The sequence below is a fragment of the Schistocerca gregaria genome, chromosome 2, assembly GCF_023897955.1.
Source record: "Schistocerca gregaria isolate iqSchGreg1 chromosome 2, iqSchGreg1.2, whole genome shotgun sequence".
NCBI classification, from domain to species: Eukaryota; Metazoa; Arthropoda; class Insecta; order Orthoptera; family Acrididae; genus Schistocerca; species Schistocerca gregaria.
Genome location: NC_064921.1, coordinates 1,004,714,599 through 1,004,735,559, shown reverse-complemented (window position 1 = coordinate 1,004,735,559; position 20,961 = coordinate 1,004,714,599). Strand labels below are relative to the sequence as shown.

The 20,961-nt window shown below is 42.1% G+C and overlaps 1 protein-coding gene across 1 annotated transcript in view; it reads right to left on the bottom strand.

Moving 5' to 3' along the window:
- The window catches only part of LOC126335507 (UTP--glucose-1-phosphate uridylyltransferase-like), a 249,487-nt gene that overhangs the window by 203,870 nt on the left and 24,656 nt on the right, over nt 1-20,961 (bottom strand). The window contains exon 3 of the mRNA XM_049998861.1: nt 20,423-20,653. Coding sequence (XP_049854818.1) covers nt 20,423-20,653 — 231 coding nt within the window. The remainder of the gene's footprint in view (nt 1-20,422; nt 20,654-20,961) is intronic.

Sequence of the window (20,961 nt, the reverse complement as noted above, 5' to 3'; positions counted from 1 at the left end):
CCTAGCTTACTTATTTGTTAGATAGTTTAATTAATTTCTTTGCGTGTTTTTGGGTACTTGCATTGTTTAATTCATATATTTCGGGCGTATTATAGTATTTGACAGTTGTAGCATCGCGCTTTAGTGTTTACTTGGTAGATTCTTATTTATTCTTGGGTATCACGGGGATGTCAACCTCGTCCCGTCTGTCCCCAGATCGGCCTGCCGCTGTGGTTGCCCCGGTTGCTGCCCGCAGTGGGGCTGAGCCCTCGCCTGTGGTTGATTCGGAGGTCGTTCCAAGGCGTGGCAGGCAGCGAAAGGCGTCCCCGGAGGCTGATCAGAAAGCCTCCCCGGTACGCCTGACAAACCGGTTTCAGGCACTGTCTCTGGCTGAGCCAGATGCAGCTGCCTGCCCTGTTTCAGAGGATCATTCTCAGCCTTCAAGGTCCGGGCAATCGCAAAGGGTGGGCTTTCTGGTAGTTGGGAGCTCCAATGTTAGGCGCGTAATGGGGCCCCTAAGGGATACGGCGGCTAAGGAGGGGAAGAAATCCAGTGTGCACTCCGTGTGCATTCCGGGAGGAGTCATTCCTGATGTGGAAAGGGTCCTTCCGGATGCCATGAAGAGCACAGGGTGCAGCCAGCTGCAGGTGGTGGCACATGTCGGCACTAATGACGTGTGTCGCTTTGGATTCCAGCGGCTATCTGATTTGGTGAAGGCTGCCGGTCTTGCTTACGAGATGAAGGCAGAGCTCACCATCTGCAGCATCGTTGACAGAACCGACTGCGGACCTATGGTGCAGAGCCGGGTGGAGGGTCTGAATCAGAGGCTCAGGCGGTTTTGCGACCGTATTGACTTGCGCCATAGGGTGGTGGGGTTTCGGGTGCCGCTGAATAGGTCAGGAGTTCACTACACTCAGCTGGCGGCTACACGGGTAGCGGAGGCTGTGTGGCATGGACTGGGCGGTTTTTTAGGTTAGAAGGCCTCGGGAAAGTACAGGGTGGGCTGCAATGTCAAAGGGTGCATGGCAATTACAGGATGTGCTTGGATCAAGGAACAGTCAGAATTATAGTTGTAAATTGTTGTAGTTGCGCTGGAAAAGTCCCTGAGCTTCAAGCGCTAATAGAAAGCACAGAAGCTGATATCGTTATAGGTACAGAAAGCTGGCTAAAGCCTGAAATAAGTTCTGCAGAAATTTTTACGAAGTCTCTGACGGTGTTCAGGAAAGATAGATTAGGCAGAATTGGTGGTGGAGTGTTTGTGTCTGTCAGTAGTGGTTTATCTTGTAGTGAAGTCGAAGTAGATACTCCGTGCGAATTGGTACGGGTGGAGGTTATACTTAACAGCCGAATTAAGTTAATAATTGGCTCCTTCTACCGACCCCCAGACTCCGATGATACAGTTGCGGAACAGTTCAGAGAAAGTTTGAGTCTCGTAACAAATAAATACCCCACTCATACGGTTATAGTTGATGGGGACTTCAACCTACCCTCGGTATGTTGGCAAAAATACTTGTTCAAAACCGGTGGTAGGCAGAAAACGTCTTCCGAGATTGTCCTAAATGCTTTCTCCGAAAATTATTTCGAGCAGTTAGTCCACGAACCCACGCGAATTGTAAATGGTTCCGAAAACACACTTGACCTCTTAGCCACAAACAATCCAGAGCTGATAGAGAGCATCATGACTGATACAGGGATTAGTGATCACAAGGTCGTTGTAGCTAGGCTCAATACCATTTCTTCCAAATCCATCAGAAACAAACGCAAAATAATTTTATTTAAAAAAGCGGATAAAGTGTCACTAGAAGCCTTCCTGAAAGACAATTTCCATTCCTTCCGAACTGACTATGCGAATGTAGACGAGATGTGGCTCAAATTCAAAGATATAGTAGCAACAGCAATTGAGATATTCATACCTCATAAATTGGTAAGAGATGGAACAGATCCCCCGTGGTACACAAAAAAGGTCCGAACGCTGTTGCAGAGGCAACGGAAAAAGGATGCGAAGTTCAGAAGAACGCGAAATCCCGAAGATGGGCTAAAATTTACAGACGCGCGAAATTTGGCACGTACTTCGATGCGAGATGCCTTTAATAGGTTCCACAACGAAACATTGTCTCGAAATTTGGTAGAAAATCCGAAGAAATTCTGGTCGTATGTAAAGTACAGAAGCGGCAAGACGCAGTCAATACCTTCGCTGCACAGTGCCGATGGTACTGTTATCGACAACAGTGCCGCTAAGGGGAGTTATTGGACGCAGTTTTCCGAAATTCCTTCACCAGGGAAGACGAATGGAATATTCCAGAATTTGAAACACAAACATCTGCTAGCATGAGTTTCTTAGAAGTAGATACCTTAGGGGTTGCGAAGCAACTCAAATCGCTTGACACGGGCAAGTCTTCAGGGCCAGATTGTATACCGATTAGGTTCCTTTCAGATTACGCTGATACTATAGCTCCCTACTTAGCACTCATATACAACCGCTCGCTCACCGATAGATCTGTACCTACAGATTGGAAAATTGCGCAGGTCGCACCAGTGTTCAAGAAGGCTAGTAGGAGTAATCCATTTAACTACAGACATATAATATCATTGACGTCGGTTTGCAGTAGGGTTTTGGAGCATATACTGTATTCAAACATTATGAATCACCTCGAAGGGAACGATCTATTGACACGTAATCAGCATGGCTTCAGAAAACATCGCTCTTGTGCAACGCAGCTAGCTCTTTATTCGCACGAAGTAATGGCCGCTATCGACAGGGGATCTCAAGTTGATTCCGTATTTCTAGATTTACGGAAAGCTTTTGACACTGTTCCTCACAAGCGACTTCTAATCAAGCTGCGGAGCTATGGGGTATTGTCTCAGTTGTGCGACTGGATTCGTGATTTCCTGTCAGGAAGGTCGCAGTTCGTAGTAATAGACGGCAAATCATCGAGTAAAACTGAAGTGATATCAGGTGTTCCCCAGGGAAGCGTCCTGGGACCTCTGCTGTTCCTGATCTATATAAATGACCTGGGTGACAATCTGAGCAGTTCTCTTAGATTGTTCGCAGATGATGCTGTAATTTACCGTCTAGTAAGGTCATCCGAAGACCAGTATCAGTTGCAAAGCGATTTAGAAAAGATTGCTGTATGGTGTGTCAGGTGGCAGTTGACGCTAAATAATGAAAAGTGTGAGGTGATCCACATGAGTTCCAAAAGAAATCCGTTGGAATTCGATTACTCGATAAATAGTACAATTCTCGAGGCTGTCAATTCAAATAAGTACCTGGGTGTTAAAATTACGAACAACTTCAGTTGGAAGGACCACATAGATAATATTTCGGGAAGGCGAGCCAAAAGTTGCGTTTCATTGGCAGGACACTTAGAAGATGCAACAAGTCCACTAAAGAGACAGCTTACACTACACTCGTTCGTCCTCTGTTAGAATATTGCTGCGCGGTGTGGGATCCTTACCAGGTGGGATTTACGGAGGACATCGAAAGGGTGCAAAAAAGGGCAGCTCGTTTTGTATTATCACGTTATAGGGGAGAGAGTGTGGCAGATATGATACACGAGTTGGAATGGAAGTCATTACAGCATAGACGTTTTTTGTCGCGGCGAGACCTTTTTACGAAATTTCAGTCACCAACTTTCTCTTCCGAATGCGAAAATATTTTGTTGGGCCCAACCTACATAGGTAGGAATAATCATCAAAACAAAATATGAGAAATCAGAGCTCGAACAGAAAGGTTTAGGTGTTCGTTTTTCCCGCTCGCTGTTCGGGAGTGGAATAGTAGAGAGATAGTATGATTGTGGTTCGATGAACCCTCTGCCAAGCACTTAAATGTGAATTGCAGAGTAGTCATGTAGATGTAGATGTAGAAGCAGTAAACACTCCACCACCAACTGCATTTAATCTATCCTTTCCGAACACTGTTAGGTAGTCTGAAAAAATTTTGGCTCAATTTATTTCCGGCTTTAGCCAGATTTCCATACCTATAATTATTTGAACTCTATAATTATTTGAACTTTACTGCTTTCTATTAAGGCTTGGAGCTCTGATGCTTTTCCAACACAGATATGACAATTTACAACTAGAATACTGACCATTTCTACATCTACCTTACTGTGTTTTACCTGCCCACTTGAAGGTGTTTCTCATGATCTTGAGCTCTTTGTGAGAAGATAATTACATTATCCAAGTAACAATAGCAAATGGGCATGGCAAAAAACAAGCTATCAAAGAACTGTTGCCAAGTGTGGGTGGCTTTCTTCAGTCTAAACAGCATAAAGAGTTAGTCAAATAGACCAAACAGTGTAATTGCTGTCTTTGGAATGTCCTTCGTGGCCATTGGGATCGGCGAATAAACTCTTTTGCAGTCGATCATGCTAAAGATGGTTGCACCAGCCAGTTCCTGGGAGATTACAGAGTACCTGACGGCTCAACACAAAAGTTTTGTCTCAAGTACAGATAGTGCTGAGGATCAGTGAACAAAGTTCGAAACCATCGTACAATATGCGTTAGATGAGTATGTGCCAAGCAAGATCGTAAGAGATGAAAAGAGCCACCGTGGTACAACAACCGAGTTAGAAAACTGCTGCGGAATCAAAGGGAACTTCACAGCAAACATAAACATAGCCAAAGCCTTGCAGATAAACAAAAATTATGTGAAGCGAAATGTAGTGTGAGGAGGGCTATGTGAGAGGTGTTCAATGAATTCGAAAGTAAAGTTCTATGAACTGACTTGGCAGAAAATCCTAAGAAATTTTGGTCTTATGTCAAAGCAGTAGGTGGATCAAAACAAAATGTCCATACACTCTGTGACCAAAGTGGTACTGAAACAGAGGATGACAGACTAAAGGCCGAAATACTAAATGTCTTTTTCCAAAGTTGTTCCACAGAGGAAGACTGCACTGTAGTTCCTTCTCTAGATTGTCGTACAGATGACAAAATGGTAGATATCAAAATAGACAACAGAGGGATAGAGAAACAATTAAAATCGCTCAAAAGAGGAAAGGCCACTGGACCTGATGGGATATCAGTTCGATTTTACAAAGAGTATGCGAAGGAACTTGCCCCCCTTCTTGCAGTGGTGTACCGTAGGTCTCTAGAAGAGCGTAGCATTCCAAAGGATTGGAAAAGGGCACAGGTCATCCCCGTTTTCAAGAAGGGACGTCGAACAGATGTGCAGAACTATATCTCGTAACATCGATCAGTTGTAGAATTTTGGAACACGTATTATGTTCGAGTATAATGACTTTTCTGGAGACTAGAGATCTACTCTGTAGGAATCAGCATGGGTTTCGAAAAAGACGGTCGTGTGAAACCCAGCTCGCGCTATTCGTCCACGAGACTCAGAGGGCCATAGACACGTGTTCACAGATAGATGCCGTGTTTCTTGACTTCCGCAAGGCGTTAGATACAGTTCCCCACAGTCGTTTAATGAACAAAGTAAGAGCATATGGACTATCAGACCAATTGTGTGATTGGAATGAAGAGTTCCTAGATAACAGAATGCAGCATGTCATTCTCAATGGAGAGAAGTCTTCCGAAGTAAGAGTGATTTCAGGTGTGCCGCAGGGGAGTGTCATATTCACAATATACATAAATGACCTTGTGGATGACATCGGAAGTTCAGTGAGGCTTTTTGCAGATGATGCTGTGGTGTATTGAGAGGTTGTAACAATGGAAAATTGTACTGAAATGCAGGAGGATCTGCAGCGAATTCACTCATGGTGCAAGGAATGGCAATTGAATCTCAATGTAGACAAGTGTAATGTGCTGCGAATACATAGAAAGATAGATCCCTTATCATTTAGCTACAAAATAGCAGGTCAGCAACTGGAAGCAGTTAATTCCATAAATTATCTGGGAGTACGCATTAGGTGTGATTTAAAATGGAATGATCATATAAAGTTGATCGTGGGTAAAGCAGATACCAGACTGAGATTCATTGGAAGAATCCTAAGGAAATGCAATCCAAAAACAAAGGAAGTAGGTTACAGTACACTTGTTTGCCCACTACTTGAATACTGCTCAGCAGTGTGGGATCCGTACCAGATAGGGTTGATAGAAGAGATAGAGATGATCCAACGGAGAGCAGCGCGCTTCATTACAGGATCATTTAGTAATTGTAAAAACGTTATGGAGATGATAGATAAACTCCAGTGGAAGACTCTGCAGGAGAGACGCTCAGTAGCTCGGTATGGGCTTTTGTTAAAGATTCGAGAACATACCTTCACCGAAGAGTCAAGCAATATATTGCTCCCTCCTACGTATATCTCGCGAAGAGACCAAGAGGATAAAATCAGAGAGATAGAGCCCACACAGAAGCATACCGACAATCCTTTTTTCCATGAACAATACAAGATTGGAATAGAAGGGAGAACCGATAGAGTTACTCAGGGTACCCTTCGCCACACACCGTCAGGTGGCTTGCGGAGTATGGATGTAGATGTAGATGTAGAGAACTTCTGAATGTTGGTCACAGGGTAACTACCAATGATGGTGCCCACATTCAAATGTCTGTAGTCCCCACACAAGTGCCACATTTTATCTTTTTTCATTCTCATACTAATCGGTCAGGCCCACACACTGTCTTATGGTTTGATAGTGCCCTATCGTAACTGTTCCTCGATCGCAGCCTTGGCTGCTTTTAGTTGTGATGGGTGAGGCACTGGGGCCGGTAAACAGTGACCACCTATTGATAGACAAGACTCTGCTGCCTCCTCCTCCTACCTCTGAAACAGTACTGGACGTTACGCTAAAGTGCTAGGCATTGACTGAGGAGCTTAAAATCATGACTACTGCATACACTGACCTCCAGGGTAGTATTGATTCTGTGTACAGTACCATTACATACAATGTTAATCTTTTTATAGGGCTGATGTGGAATAGCACATGAGGCACATGATCCGCTCACTGAGGTGATATCACTGTTTAGACTCGACCCACTCATGAGAGCAATATCACTATTTTTGTGCAGCCAGCTCGCAGAAATGTTGTCACCAGATGTAAGAGGCACTGGACTGACCTGTGGTTCTGAAGGCCTAGCGGCATCTCCAGCGGATGGCTCTCATTGTTGCTGGTGCGATAACAGCTGTTGCTGCATGATGTGCAGTTTTGGCATGAGCTCGGAGCAGTGGCGTTCATTAGCTGCTCATGAACTGGCTTTGGTGTGGCAGAGATCAATGTATGCAGTAGTCATGGTTTTAAGCTCCTCAAACAATGCCTAGCACTTCAGCATGATGTCCAGTACTGTTTCGGAGGTAGTAGGAGGAGGCAACGGAGTCTCATCCATCAATAGGTGGTCACTGTTTACTCCACTGATAGGTGTGTGGCCACCAAAATGTAGTAGTAAGGCCCTACCCAGGTCCAGCAGAAGGTTATAATGCCTCAAAAAATCTACGCCCAACACTGGCTCTGCAGTGTCGGCCATGAAATATGTCCAAGGGTGAGGGATGTGGTTGTCCAGTTGAACTGTGATAGAGGCTGTGCCTATCATGGAAATCACTGAATTGTTCACAGCACATAGTTATATAGCGGATAGTGTATGTTTTCCAGGTGCCAGCTGAGGTGACAGCATGCTATAGTCGGTGCCCCTGTGGACTAGGAAGTACTCTCTAATACAGTTGTACTAGATGAAGAGCCATGTCCCATTAGAATGTAGACATTGGATATGATGAGTGTTGTCCTGCTTCATAGCAAGGCAGCTCGAAGCACAGGAGCGACCTGATATGCACCTGTGTCAGGCTGCTGTACTAGTTTGAGTAGCTGCAGGGTGGACGACAGCGGTATGTATTGGCACAGAAGCATAGGTGGAACCAGCAGGAGTGGTGCAGCTGAGTAGGTGCAGCATCCCCACCAGTTGAGTTGTTGTGATGGTTAGGCATGGGTCAACAGTCAGGCAAAAATGTGGCGGGTGGTTGTTTACATTCCACAACCAACACAGCACCTGGGTTGTCATAGTATCTGATTGTTGCTGCTTTGTCGCAGTTGAGTCTTGCGAGGCTGCTGTTGGCATGGCATCTAAGAGCTCAGCCGAGGTCAGAGAAGATCAGCGACTATCGGTTGGCCACAGTGAGTGCTGCATGGCAGTCTCCATGTGCACACCCAGTGTGCAGGTTGGCCCGTGCTGGCTGTAGACATGACAGGTGTTGACGTGAGCCGATGTGAGTGTTTATCTAGGTGTGATGTTGCATGACAGCAAGCATCCATATGGGTATCAAGCTGTCCATACATTTTCAGGCAGCTTGAGAAGCCATAGTGGCCAGAGAGCACAATCTGGTAAGAGGTTTGTGTCGATTCGGAGGTGTAACCTGCACTAGAGCGCTGACGGCATATCATGGCCCAGCGATGTCTGAGCGATGGATAGGAGTTGTTGTTCAGATGAGCACAGTTGCTGTAGTATGAATGTCTTTGCTGTCTTGTACCTGTCAGTGGTTGGAAAGGAGGTTGCTGATGAGATCGGTGTTTGTGTGGAGGTGGTTCAAAAGCACCAAAAACTTGTCGTGGTCATCTGTGACCCTGGCCAACTACATCATGCACTTACAGAATGTGAAACATGCTTGCAGAGAATCAACTTGTAGCAGTGGCAGATGTAACTTGATGGATGGCTGGCAGTAATCTGCCTGGTGGCAAGGGGCCGGGACCTGTATGAGGTTGTTGTAACCATGTGAAGTACATGGTGTGGGTTCATGAACACCATCTGGTGGTGCTGGTAGAGGTAGCATCTGGTGTCACAGCATGGTGGTCACAGAAAGTGTCAGTAAATCGAGTGTCATGACCAATTATCATGGGACACGGTGCGGGTGTCGTGGCTGGTGCGTCAATCTCGTGGAGGATGGAGTCGTAGTGGGAAACCAAGGAACACAGCACAGTGGACAGGTCCTGGTTGGTGGCAATTGTGGCTGATGGCGCATCTGTGTAGGTCACCCAGTGTGGCCACTTTTGTAGGCACTCCCTGTGTTCCCACACTGCATGGGTCATTGTTACAGTCAGGCTTGCATCATTGATATGCTGTGGTTTGTTGAGTGACATCACATGGCAGGCCTGCCCCAGAACATGGTGCGGCTGTTGTCAGTGTGACGTCGTCATGATGATGTGATGCGGGTCACAACATGGCCGTAACAAGTGTGGCATTACCCAGGTGACATATGGTATTGTGCAGAATGTAAAGTTCAGGCGTAGGACATGGAAAAATATAGTCTGGCATAGGAAGGTCACTCGTAGAACGGATTTGTCTGCAGTAACCCATAAATATCGGTTCTCTGTAGTGGAAGATGGTAATATATGGCGGAGATTGTTTGTCAACAACTGTGGTACTCTGGAGGGTGTCCATAATTTGGTACATTGCACGTGGAATATTGATACGTGCTAAGTCATTAGAATGAAAATGAGTGAGGTTTAATTCATTAACACTGTCACTGATTGGTATATTGCAGCCATTACTAACTGTGTATGATCACTATTGATGTAGCACAGTTAATTAAGGAAGTGGCAGGCTTGAATCACCACCTCCTCCGATAACATTGTACTTGATTTGCGATTTAATGTGTTTGTCGTTTGGTGAGAGGTAACGATATCCTGGTTCACCAGTTGTTGAATCAATGGGAACACTCAACTGTTCAAGAGCCACATTTGTGCTGATTATATTGTCTGGAAATTAGCAAGAACACTAAACAGATACACAAATAAATCGTCTGTAGTGATGCCAGAAGATGAAGTATCATTGTGGAGTGCATTCTTCACAGTGTGAAATTTGTATCCCATGGTGATCGGCAGTGTGCCAGCGCAAGTGTAACTTGGTATTTCACAGTGCAGATGAAAAGAATGTAATGGGGTCACCAGTGTAGGTAGTGGGGAGCAGGCATGGTAATCACAATGATAAATAATCACTCGCAGTCCATAACTTACTATGAACACTTTTATTCTCACAGTGTATACACAATGTGTTTAGCATAGAGCACGTACTACAGAAAACTGATCTGGCAAAGATACAGTTGTTCTTGCTGAGTTAGGGTAGCGATATTACTGGGGGTAGAGCCAGTGGTTCTCTGTCCCCACACACATACCTAGTGTGGAACAAAATGCAGATTATAAAACATATGCTGAAAGAGAAACTTAGTACCAGCACCACAAGCAGTGAGAAGATCCCAACTGTGACACGTCTTCCAAAACACTGTAGCATTCAAAGGATTGAAAATGAATTTGGAGCCACAAACCACTTACAGAGAAAACCAAAATAATTAGTCAAAGAATGTGGTCTCTTTACAACTCCCAATCCAAGACCTAACATGACTTAGGTGAACAAATGGTGAACAGTGTCATAGAATTCTACAATAGAGATGATATAAGCTGCTGTTTGCCTGTGAATAAGGATTTTGTTTCTGTCAAGGAAAATGGTTTCAGGATTCATTATTAAAGATGACTAGTGTTCAAAATAACACTGAAAATACAGTTATCAACATTCTGCCAGCTGCAACCCAAGAACTGTATTTTGGCTGGTGCAGCCAATACCCATACTGTGTGTGTTTGCAGTATTCACCAAGTCATGAAGCTTATGTTGTAAGGTTCCAAATTAAAAGAGTTGACACATTATGCAAACTGTCAACTTTGCACCTACAAACACTGTCTTGCTCAGAGCATTTGTAATTTTGCTGGTCCAAAATGTCATGTCCACATTCTATCATGACACAGCTGCAAGAGCTTTTGATGCAAAGGGAACTGATGAAATAACATATAAATTGTGGACATCTACAGGCAGACAAACTCTCCAGATATGTGTATCATATGCGAAAGACTTCTCAGAAAACACTGAAGACAAATTTAAAAAAAAAAAAAAAAAAGCTTATGTTGTGTTCCTTCATGGCCACGCAACAGTCTGAATTTCTACAACACCTGAAGGAGACACTCGGTGACAATGAATACATTGTAGTATATGATTTTTCAGAAAACGATCCATTTGTCCTGCAGGATGAAGTGAAAGGGTTTCATTGGAACAATGATCAGGCCACCATTCATCCATTTGTTGTTCATTATAGACATTCAGAAAACCATCTAATTGATCACATTTCCTTTGTTATAATACCAGAATGCCTTAAACATGATACTGTGAGTGTTCATCTTTTTCAGCATCACTTGGTTAGCTTCATGAGATCCCATTTCCACAGAACACACAAGTATGTGCACTATTTCTCAGATGTGCTGCAGACTGGTAGAAGAATCAAGAATTCTGCTGACATAACTTTTCATCATGATGATTTCAGTGTCTCTGCAGAGTGGCATTTCTTTGTCACATCACATTGCAAAGGACCATTTGATGGTATTGCCAGCATCATCAATAGACTTGCTGCCCATGCCAGTCTGCAGTCCATCTACAACTATCAGATAAAACATAGGTTTGCAATGAAAAAATTGTTTCAAATTTTTGTAGTACTTCTTATAGCATTTGTTGTGCTGAATACAGAAAAAATAGTGAAAAAATTCCATCACCCTTTGTTTACCCACAAATCACACGCATAAGTTTTACTTTTAAGGTGTTTTTAAGATACGTACGAACTGTAACTGTTCAGTAAAATCTAAATAATAACTATAAAATATAACATTTTCAGCCTAATAAGGTAACGTGCAAATGTGGTCAGTCTAAATTTAGGTTTCCATCATGAGATATCCTTTATTTTGTTAAAAGCTGTTCAGTAAAACTGGCAGAATCTGATGAAATTCTTCACAAGAAACTGGAGTGGGGACCAAGAAAACAGCCACAAGGGAGAGTACCAGACACTACAGATGTGTCCTGGCACTCCTGAAATGATGACCACGACTCTAGAGGATGGCCAAATTGGGCACACACGTGTGCCGGAACACCAACAATGAGAGGGAACCATTGGAGCCACATCTCACAGGCGCGGACAGCGGACGAAACACTCGACATGGTGCGGACCATTACGGAGCGCCCAGCAAGAAATTGAAGTGGAGACTAAGGAAACAGCCAGGATACAGAGCAAAAGACACTACATATGATGACCGTGACCCCAGAGAGCTGCCAAGCTGGGCACAGATGGCAGTGGGAACAACAGCAATCAGAGAGGACCATGGGAGCCACATCTGGCAGGCACGGACTGCGGATGCAGGATGCGGCGTGGACCAACTAGAGAGTACTCAGCACCTTACAGGCATAAATACTGGACTCAGTCCTCCCAAGGGTCATTCTTGGGTAGCATCTGAAGAAGACAGTGACTTATACCATCAAAATATCATGCGAGAACGATGTGAAAATCTGGCAGGAGTCCCATTTTTCCAAAATGTGGTAGAATCTGGTTCCTACCAGATTTGGTACCAAGTATGCTGTCTGCATCAGTATCCCTTCCAATCTTCCTCCCTCCCACTCCACCCAAAGTCAGCTCTCCACTGCAAGGTCAAGCTACTGTCAGTATGGATGTGACCACTCTGCTGAGCACACTTCCATTGTTTCTTTGTTGAAGTGAAATTTAGTTTTGTGTTTACAATGGCTTCTAGAGGTTGTGTGAACTCTCCTGACTGTTTCTGCTATATCTGTGGGACTTACACTGTTAAAAAGCAACATACAAACATAACTGATTTTGTTAAAAATGTATATTTGCCTACTTTGGTATAAAACTGGATGATCAAGACAAATCATAGGCCCCTCATAAAATATGTTCTGTGTGCATAGAAGAACTGAGACACAAGATAAAAAGAAATCACTTCATTTTGCAATACCTATGATTTGGAGAGAACCGAAAAATTGCAGTTAATGCTGTTATTTTTGCTCTTCCTGTATGCAGGATTTTCGTCTGAAAAATTAAAAGGAGATTTTGTATCTGAGCATTCCTTCAGCTAAGCACCCTGTTCCTCACAGCTACATTTGAAAAAATTTTAAATGATGTTGATCAAGTGTCACAAGGCAACGATAATGATGACAATGATGGTAGTTATGAGCCTCCCCCACACACAATGATCCAAAACTCTTCACACAGTCAGAACTAAGCGATTTGGTAAGAGACTTAGATTTTCAATAGGATACAGCCGAGGCCAAGGTTTTAGGGCTGAGGTTGAAAGAAAAAGGATTGTCTCCTGGAACATCCTTTTCTTGGTACAGGAGTAGAGAAAAAGAGTTTGTGCCTTTTTTCTCTTGAGTGGGTGACCTCGTTTTTTGTACCGTGTTCCTGCATTGATGCAGACATTCAGTATCAAAGACAAACCTGATTAATGGAGACTTTTCATTGATTTGTCCAAAAGAAGCCTAAAAGCTGTTCTCCTGCACAATGGCAAGCAATATGCATATGTACTAATAGGACATTCAGCTCATTTTAAAGAATGTTATGAGAACCTTGAATTGGTCCTTAACAAGCTTAAGTACTCTGAGCATAAGTGGACCATTTGTGGGGATGTGAAAATGATCTCTATGCTACTAGGTGAACACAGTTGCTACACAAAGTTCCCCTGCTTCCTCTGTGAATGGTATAGTCATGAACATAAACAACATTATGTTAAAACAGAATCGCCAGTAAGAAAAATTTTGGTTCCTGGAGTTAAGGATGCTGAGAAGGAGAGTTTAGTGGATCCTAAAAAGGTTTTGCTTCTGGCACTTCACATCAAGTTGGGACTGATGAATCAGTTCATCAAAGCATTGCCTAAAGAAGTAGAGTGTTTTAGCTATCTTTGTGAGCAATTGTCTGCCTGACCTCTCTGAGACAATATTAAAGAAGGGGTATTTGTTGGACATGATAATAAGAAAACTTACTAAAGATGGAAACTTCAAGCTGAAAATGGAAAACTGGGAAAGGAAAGTGTGGAAGTCTTTTAAACAAGTAGTAATCTGCTTTATAGGAAATAAAAAAGATTCGAACTATAAGAATACTGTGTGAGGTCCTGCCCACTCATCTCTTATAGAGTGCCTAATGGATGCTGCCTTCTCAGATAGCTATACAACAATTCAAGCAAATCACATTCAAGGTTTTTATTACAATACAGTAAATTGACAATACTTAACTTTGGTTTACAATGGTGTCACAAGCAATGGGCAACATGCAAATAATCAAAATCCTTCACTAATTACAATGTCCATGCAAGTTATTCACACTCACTCATAAGTCACTGCAATTGTTAATATCATTGCTCTTCTAGGCCTCTCTGCTACTGCCTCTGCTAGTGTCCATCTTCTACTCTCGGGCTGAGGCTGGCAGAAGCAGTGTTTATATTCTATTTGGCTAGAGGCTGCTCCTGTTGTTGTGCAGTCCTTGTCAGCTTGTTATTGGCTGACATCATCTCACAGCCTTCTCTGCTCTCATATTCTTCATCTTAGTGCTGGTGCTTGTGGCTACACTGGAACATTCCTCCCCCCAAAGCGATGGACCATCGTCATGTAGGGAGTGCAATCATGGCAGTGGAGGCAGGAGTGTGGGCACACTGCTGGGCCAGAAACTTTGGCTGCAGGGGACATCAAGCTTCCAGCCGTAAACTGCCATCCGGCCTTCGCTCTGGCGGAAACGGCCCCAGGCAAATGACCAGAAGGGTATGCATCCACCTCCTGATGCTATGAACCAGATGAAGAAGGCAGTGGCTGCTGTGGTGTGGGTGAATCCAGCTCCATCGGTAGGACAAGAGGAGGCAGAGGAGGCAAAGGCTCCATCTCCATGGGGTTATTCCACGGTGTCATGATGACACCCTCTTGTGGCTGCTGTGGCCGCACTCTCCTATGGATGCGTGAATCTTGGGGAAGAGACACTGAAAGATCATCGTGCACATGGCAGAGGTGAAGTTGATTTTGATGTTGATGCTGCAAGCCATCTGGACCTGAAATAAGATGCACACAAGTGCCAAGTCGACAGACGATCTCGCCTCATACCCACTGTCTGCTGCCACTAAAAACCCTGTAAAAGACCATTGCAATGCTTGATCCCTATTGTGTGCAGAGCAGAGTTTGGCCATCTGCTGCTTGAAAGTTCTGACAAAACGTTCCCCTTTGCCATTTGAATGTGGATGGAATGGTGCACTAGTTAGATGCTTTATGCCATTGCATTCACAGAACATTTCAAATTCATTTGACGTGAACTGAGGTCTGTTGTCTGACACTATTACTTCAGGTAGCCCTTTGAGGCAAAAAATAGAGGACAATACCTGAATTGTACTACAAGGCACTGTTGAGTTCATTGGCATAGAAAAAGGAAACTTGCTATCTGAGTCAACCACAATCAACCAGCGAATGTTCCGAAAAGGTCCCGCAAAGTCTATGTGCACATATTATCGTGGTTATTAGGTCAAGCAGAGAATTATTGTGGTGGAGCAGACTGATTTTCTGCACACGCATGACACTGTGATGTCACGTTCTATTTGGGTGTCCATACACTGCCAAGTACAGTGCTGATGTGCTAATTGTTTTGTACGAACAATCGTCCAGTGTCCTTGATGAAATAACTGCAACACTTCTTTTTGCAAAGCTTTAGAGATCAACACACGTGACTGTCCACTGTAATTTTGTACAAGAATCACACCTTTCTGTACAGCGAGGCTATGCCAACAGGCAAAGTATCAGTGCACTACAGAATTCTTTATGCTATGCAAGGATGTGCGAATGTATTTTTGCAAATTTTCAGATCTGAATCAGCTTTTGTGGCCTGTGAAATTTTCCTGTATTTCAGAAGAAATGATTTAACAATCCAGAATCCTGAGCATCAATGTGACAACAAGATGCAGCAGAAACATCGAACTCTGTATCTGGGCCAATCGGAAGATGTGAAAGTGTGTCCACATTACCATTTTAAGCCATTGGACGATACACAATCTCAAATTGGTATTGAGACAACAACAAAGCCCATCTTTGCAATTTTTGTGCAATTCTTACAAGAACCAGTTTCATCAGATGAACAAGGACTGCCAGGGCTTGTGATTCATTACTAAGCAAAATTTGCTGCCGTACAAATAGTGGTGAAATTTGGTGACACCATACACAGTAGCCAAAGCCTCTTTCTCAGTTTGTGCATAGTTACCCTGAGCTTTGGACAACACTTTTGATGTGAAAGCAATAAATCTGTCTTTATCACCAATTCTGTGCGAAAGCACTGCACCAATTCCATAAAAGGAAGCATCAACTTACAATACAACTAGTTTGTCAGAATCAAAGTGATCTAAGCATCGATCACTGAGCAATACTTCTTTAAGTTTTTGAAAAGCTACTTGGCACTCATCTGTCCAAACAAAGTGGACATTCTTGTGATGCAAGTGATGCTATAGAGCTGTGATTTACACAGCATTCAATAAGAATCCAATATAACAGTTCATTTTGCCTAAGACGGACTGCAGTTTTGTGACATTGTGAGGAACTGGCAAATCGCATATGGTTAATAAATGTGACTGAAGAGAATGTACACCTTGACTGTTTATGACATGACCAAGATACTGCAACTCAGGTTTTAAAAAATCACACTTGTCCAGTCTACACTTTAGTACTGCATCAGACAGCACACGAAATAAAGCACATAAATTTGCAATATGTTCTTGAGGTGTATGATCTGCTACAACAATATCATCCAGATAGTTTGAACAGTATGGCACTTGTGCAGTCAGCTGTTCTAAATATGGTGGATGCGGAAGCACTGCCAAAAGGCAAATACAGATATTTAAACAAGCCTGAATGATTATTTACTACACACAATTTTTGAGATTCTTCATCGAGCAGTCTTTGAAGATATTCGTCGTGCAAATCAATTTTTGAAAAAGAGCGTCCAGCAGCTACTCTGTCCATGAGATCTTCTGGACATGGCAATGGATAAGTATCAATTTAATCATAACTGTGTAAAATGTTTTTACATGTACCTGTGTGTTTCTGACATGAGAATAATAATAATAATTACAGTTTGTGGGCTGACTGTAGACTTAAAGTCAACACAGAGGCAAAAGTGATCTAAAGGTTTGGGAAGTAAAACCAGTGGACTTGCCAATTGGCTAGCTCGTATGGGCACAATAGCTCTGCTATCTTGCAATTCTTCAAGTTCAGCCACAACTTTGTCCCATCATGCACTAGGAACCGTTCTGGCCCCGAAAAATTTTCAGCTAAGCATTGTCTTTTAGAGTAATATATGCAACAATTTGTTAGCCTTTCCTAAAGCTTCAGAAAAGAGTTCTGGGAGTTCTTTTAGCAAGCTACCTACACTGTCTTTTGCATTGAATGCAGACATTGACAACACATTGTCCTGAATGCGAAAGCCAAACAAATCAAAAGAATCAGAATCTAACATGTTCTCACACTCGTGTGATTGTAGCACCAAGTCACTGTTTGCATATGCCAGCGATACATGGCAGGCAATGTATATTTTCTGAGAGTAGGAACGTCTTGTCCATTATAAGCCATCAGTTGCGTGTTTCAGACAGGTATGGGGAGCCTAACATATAATACGCGTGACGATTTAGCAATGTGACAGAGGCACCTGTGTCCAACTGAAATTTCATACATTTCCCACTAAGAAGTAAATGAACAAAATGTTTGTTTGACTGGCATATCACTGAAGAAACTGCTCGTGTGCCTGTTATGTGAATGCTTGTTGCAGACGTTGAATATACTGTGTTAATGACATGGGCCTTGTGACGAAATTTTTGTTCTGTTGCAAACATATGGATTGTACATGTCTTTTCCTACACTGAGCTTCTCAGGAGGGGCAGTCTTGGCATTTGTGTCGTGAATAACACTAAGAGCAAGACTTAATTCTGTTTGCCTGCATAGCTACCTGTTTAGTGAACTGCTTAAGTGGTGTGGAGAGGTGTTGTTTACTCTGTTTGGTTAGTACAAACTGCCGTGAAATGGGCTGATCACAACCAAGGGACTCAACTTGACAAATAGTTGGCTGCTCAAATTTATCAGCCAACAGGGCACCGAAATCGTACTGAGTGAGGATTTGCACTACCTGCTGAAATGATGGATCAGACTGTTTCAAAATCAGTTCTCTAAGTTTGACATAAGGTACACTGTATATGATCACATCATGCAACATAATAACTGAATATTAAGCACCGCAAGCACAATTTAATTTACATTTCATTGTCATACCCTGCAAATCTGTAACCTATGTGCGATAAGTTTGTTTTCACCATTTTTTGCAATTAAAGAATTGATGCGTAGCTGCTACCACATTCACTTGTTGGTCATAATAGTTAGTTAGTGGCTGTATCACTTGTTTGTAAGCAAGTTCACTTGGGGTGACATTAGGAAACAGGCATTAGGAAACAACTTCTGAATTAACTGGAACACTGCACTCCCTACTGTTGATACGAGATATGGAAGTTTCTCAGTTCCTGGTATGTTGTGAGTGATTACATGAGCTTCAAATTGGACAACCACTCTATCCATTTCTCTTCTTGTTGATGAAACTGTCAAAAAGGCAGCATAGCAGCTGTAGTAGGTGGTGCTTTATTCTGTCAGGCATGCAGTGTTGGCCAGTAGTTGCAGCACTGTGCAGAGCAGGGTGGAGATTTCCTGCATCTGGAAGTGGAACATCTGCATTAGCTGTATGGCACTGAATGCTTGTTGCAGTGGCACCTCAGCAGACAATGGGATGGGTGGGGGTCAGCATTTTGGAACAGACAAATGCAACAAAGAGACAAGGCAAGCAATCAACATAAGGACAAAAGCAAAGAAAATTTCTGCAACACCCACCTGAAAACACTGATTAGCAAGAACAACAAGAAACTGTTAAAGCAAATAAATGGCTCTGCAAAGTAAGAGAAAATAAAGGTGCCAGAAAACACAAAATTCCTTGGCTGTCAGGCACTGGGTTCGGCATAGAACTTGTCGCCAATGTGGGGTCCTGCCTATAAGTCACTGCTATTGTTAATATCACTGCTCTTCTAGGCCTCTCTGCTAGTGTCTCTGCTGGTGCCATCTTCTACTATCAAGTTGAGGCTGGCAAGAGTGGCGCTTATATTCTCTTCAGCTAGAGGCCACTCCTGTCATGGTGTGGTCCTTGTCAGTGGGCTATTGGCTGATGTCGTCTCACAGCTTTCTCTACTCTTGCATTCTTCATCTTCATGCCGGTGCTTATGGTTATGCCAGAACATATTGTTGCTTGTTTGTTAACTAACTACAAACTATTGGCCTAAAACATGAGTATTCACATTCATTTCCTTCATTCTCATCTGGACTATTTTCTGGAAAATCTTGGAGCTGTCAGTGAAGAACAAAGAGAACCATTCCATCAAGACATAAAATAAATGGAACAAAGATTCCATGGATACTGGGATGTGAACATGATGGCTGACCACTGTTGGATGACAAAAAATGAAAATTCTCAACTCCACAGCAGGAAAAGTACAAAAAGAAGTTGAAAGGACAAAGGAAACATTACTACAAAGCTTTGTAATAGTGTTGCAATAAATCCTCATCAACTTTTCTTACTCTATGTGCAATTTGTTTAATAACATTGTACACAAATGATACTGATATAAACAATGGCATTTTTAGGATTTGTCCTAAAAGTTTTACCTCTTTTTTTAGACAAACCTTACACATTAGAAAAAAAATCATTTCTGAAATCAGCACCAAAAACTACATAAAAGACAGTTATCTAAACTACAACAATTTCAAGACATTTCCAAAATTACCTGGCTCACAGTTCTGTCTTTATTACAACAGAAGTTACAGTTGTTTTTGTCAGCAGTGTTTGTCAAATTTTCTGCACATGTTTAGAACTTTGTGTGGCTGTAGATAACTTATGACTTACTTACTTGCACTGAAATTCTTTAATTTCATATTTTTCATTCTATTATCATGTACAATGACTACACCAAATTTTATGAAAATCAAAGAGAGCCAGGTTGGTATCTGTGTTGATCTGACATGGAACGAATCAACTATAATTTTCTAATATCAAAATATAATTCATTTCAAAATGCTCTATTATAGTTTAATGGTCCATATTTTTCTGTTTATGAAAATGTACTAGGCCCATTTTGTTAAAATTCAGGTTCTGATTGTGAAATTGTTCTAAGTAAGGAATTACAGTGTTCAAGAAAAATCTTGAACCTAACACTAACCTATAAATAGAAGAGATGCGTGCCAAAAGTTCATTTCAGTTTGGGTTTTGTTATGATCCAAGTTTGTAAATATTATGAAAGAAAATAAACAACAACAAGAAATGTGACAAGGAGTGTTTCAACCACATATATGACGACCTGTTCCAAAAGTTGCAAATGCCAATGGTCATCTACAGTTATGTTACGAGATTGCAAGAAGATATCTAACTTTATCAGCATTTGTAAGTATTACTTCCCAATGATAATTATACTATGCAGTAGTGACTGTTTAACAAACCAGAACGGCGCTATTAATGAATGATATTTCATATTCTATTTAACAATATTCAGCTACATGTGGAGATTTAAAAGAATGAAATATAAATAGTTTATGTTGCTAATTTTGGGAATAATATTTATAATAGCAATAATTACTCACAGCATCTTTAGGTAGAACACTTATATGATCCCAGATTATGTGTTGTGCTTCTTCAAAGAGGAAATGTTCAAATAACTGACTGAAGCCATCAAGCTCCGTCTGAACTATATGTCTTCTGCTGGCAGGTGCTGTTTGAGTCAATCTGCTTAAGGCATTCTTCATATCAGAAAGCACTTTTTGATTCCTAGATTGTTTCAACTCCTCAAATAGTGTTAAATTTGGCAATGGTTTCTGTTGAAAAATATAGAATTATGGCAACAAGTGGTAAAAAATAACAATAATACTATCAAAATATTTAATATACTATCAGCTGCAAACTTTGGGTTTATTAGATCCATGTGATCAGATATTGTGGTAACAATAGATATTGATTTATTGGTGTTTGTGCAAGAGTATGCACTACTTAATCTTTTTCCTACTTGCTGAATGACATGCACTTTTGGAAACACATAATTTGTACTGAAGGACAAGGACTTTTATGTACCATCCTACTGATACAAAATATTTAGACAAGCTTAGACAATAAGTGCATGTTGTTG